At 42.6% G+C, this 2,288-nt stretch overlaps 1 protein-coding gene across 1 annotated transcript in view; it reads left to right on the top strand.

The window, feature by feature from the left end:
* Positions 1–1,824: 1,824 nt before the first annotated feature.
* Positions 1,825–2,288, top strand: part of atp2a3 (ATPase sarcoplasmic/endoplasmic reticulum Ca2+ transporting 3) — a 58,624-nt gene continuing 58,160 nt past the window's right edge. The window contains exon 1 of the mRNA XM_017412654.3: positions 1,825–2,251. Coding sequence (XP_017268143.1) covers positions 2,134–2,251 — 118 coding nt within the window. The 5' untranslated portion in view covers positions 1,825–2,133. The remainder of the gene's footprint in view (positions 2,252–2,288) is intronic.

Genomic DNA, 2,288 nt, shown 5'->3' with positions numbered 1-2,288 from the left:
AATGTTCGAAAATTACTCATACATAAAGATCAGTGGACAAATATTAATATTCATTTTATGTTATGATTTTTTTTTTCTTGTCATGATGACAGGGGAGGCTCTGCCTCACCTGCCTCCCCTGACCGCACGTCCCTGGCGAGGACATTAGCAGTTCTGTCTGAAAAAACAAATAAATGTACAGAAAGTTTTCAAACAAAAGGCACCATACAAACTTCAACTTCTCATTACAGAGTTCCTACACAAAATACCATATGTTTTCATGCTTCAACTCTTGGATTTGCAGGCTGAGGTGTTAGTGGGCAACCTGTTTTTATCATCCTAGCCTTTCCACAAACAGCAATTCAAAATGTCCAAAATATCCCCATACTGGAAACCTTTATTACAAATAGCTGACATTAGCCAGCCTACACAAAAATAGCTCTTCCTTAGTACAGCCAACGTATTTGATAAAACTTTGACAATGCCTGTCAGTCAAAAATGTCTTGTCTATTAGCAAAATATCTCTTAAACCACTGAACAAATTTTGGTAAACTCTCAGAAAGTAACCACTGTCTGTTCCTTTACAGAAGGGCTGTCAAACTCAGCTACACAAGGGGGCCAAAATTCAAAACTTGGTCTTAGCCAAGGGCCAATCTCCATCAGTATTTATTGGAATAATACATAAATTAACCCTGGTTTTAAATGTAATATGCCAAATTATCCATATAGAAATGCCAATTACCTTAAATGAATGATGAAAAAGATATCAAACATAAAAAGAGACAATATTAGCATTCATTTTTATGCCTCACTGTCTGTCATCAGCTTTTAATTGTTTTTTTTTTCTCTTGGCTACAAGTTTATGAGCAAGAGTTTGATCCGTCCCATTTGATGTTCTCTGTAGCTTTTTCCACGTCAAAATAAAGGTTACTGAGAAACTAAAACGGGATTTTATTAGCTTCAAAGTAACTGTCAGAAGAAAACTTCACTAAATAGGCTTGTTTTTTTAGGCAAAATGAGAAGTGATGGAGACTTGATCTGTCACAAACTGGAGAGCCAGATTTAATACAATTTAAATGTTATCTTGGTGGGCCAGATAAAACGTTAACAAGGGCCAGATCTGGCCCGCGGGCCTTGAGTTTGACCTCTACAGTCTATTAACATTCAGTCATTAAAATTCAAGATGGCCACCACAGCTAATTGACATTATCTAACACAAAATTCAGTTTGATAAATGTTGAACTAAATTCTGTGCAATAGTTAGTTAATTTCCATATGTATATATATATATATATATATATATATATATATATATATATATATATATATATATATATATATATATATATAGTATTTTGTTTTGTGTTAATATAGTTCTGTGTTAAGTTGGGTTTCTGTGTTGGTTCAACATCTCTTTATAAGGAAGTATGATACTTCCGGGGGTCATTTTGTTCAGTAAAAACGATAATTTATCCGACGGGGTGCTTTTTTTCGGCACAACACCGACCCGCTTCACTGTGAGCTGCTGGTGTTGTAAAGATTTAAAAGCGCAGTTTTAATAGAGTCCTAGATAGGGCAACTTCAGGTCCCCTGGAGCCGAAATTAGCGCCTGAAGTGCAGCCGACTGCGCTGAAGTTATTAACGAAAACAGCAGCTTTAGCTAAGTAAGTAAAAGTCATTACCTCCCCCCTCTCTCCCCCTCCCTCCCTGCCGCCATTTGTTTAACGTCTGCCGTTTGAAGTGGCTGCGGGAGGCAGCGGGACCCTGAGCTCAGGTACGCCCAGCCAATGAGAGGGCAGGTGGGCGGGCCGAGCGGCGGAGAGGCGGTCTGCGGAGCACACAGCACACCTTCAGATGGAGATGAAGTAGCAGCAGCTGCAGCCGAGCTACGCAAGGACGAACAGCGCCCGAACCGCGGACCCGGACGGTTACCTTTCCTTTCAGCAGGGGTGGGCAGACAGGTGACACAGGCACCCCGACCACCCCGCGAGCGTCCACCGGTGGAAATTACCAACTCCCCCCCTCCTCTCCCACACACACACACACACCCCTCTCCACCCGACCCGCGCACCTTTACCCACCTCCCCCCCGCTTCTCCGGTGTAGAGCAACTACATGCATTTCGACCTGCTCATCTGAAAGTCCGCTGAAGACCATGGAAAATGCTCACACTAAGTCCGCGACCGAAGTTTTGGACAACTTCGGCGTGAACGAGAACACGGGGCTGACTCCGGAGCAGGTCCGAGTCAATTTGGAGAGATATGGACCGAACGGTGAGTACTTTTTTTCCTCCTCCTCCCTCCCACCCCC

The sequence above is a fragment of the Kryptolebias marmoratus genome, linkage group LG13, assembly GCF_001649575.2.
Source record: "Kryptolebias marmoratus isolate JLee-2015 linkage group LG13, ASM164957v2, whole genome shotgun sequence".
NCBI classification, from domain to species: domain Eukaryota; kingdom Metazoa; phylum Chordata; class Actinopteri; order Cyprinodontiformes; family Rivulidae; genus Kryptolebias; species Kryptolebias marmoratus.
The sequence above is the reverse complement of the archived record's forward strand: the minus strand, read 5'-3'. Positions and strand labels throughout refer to the sequence as shown.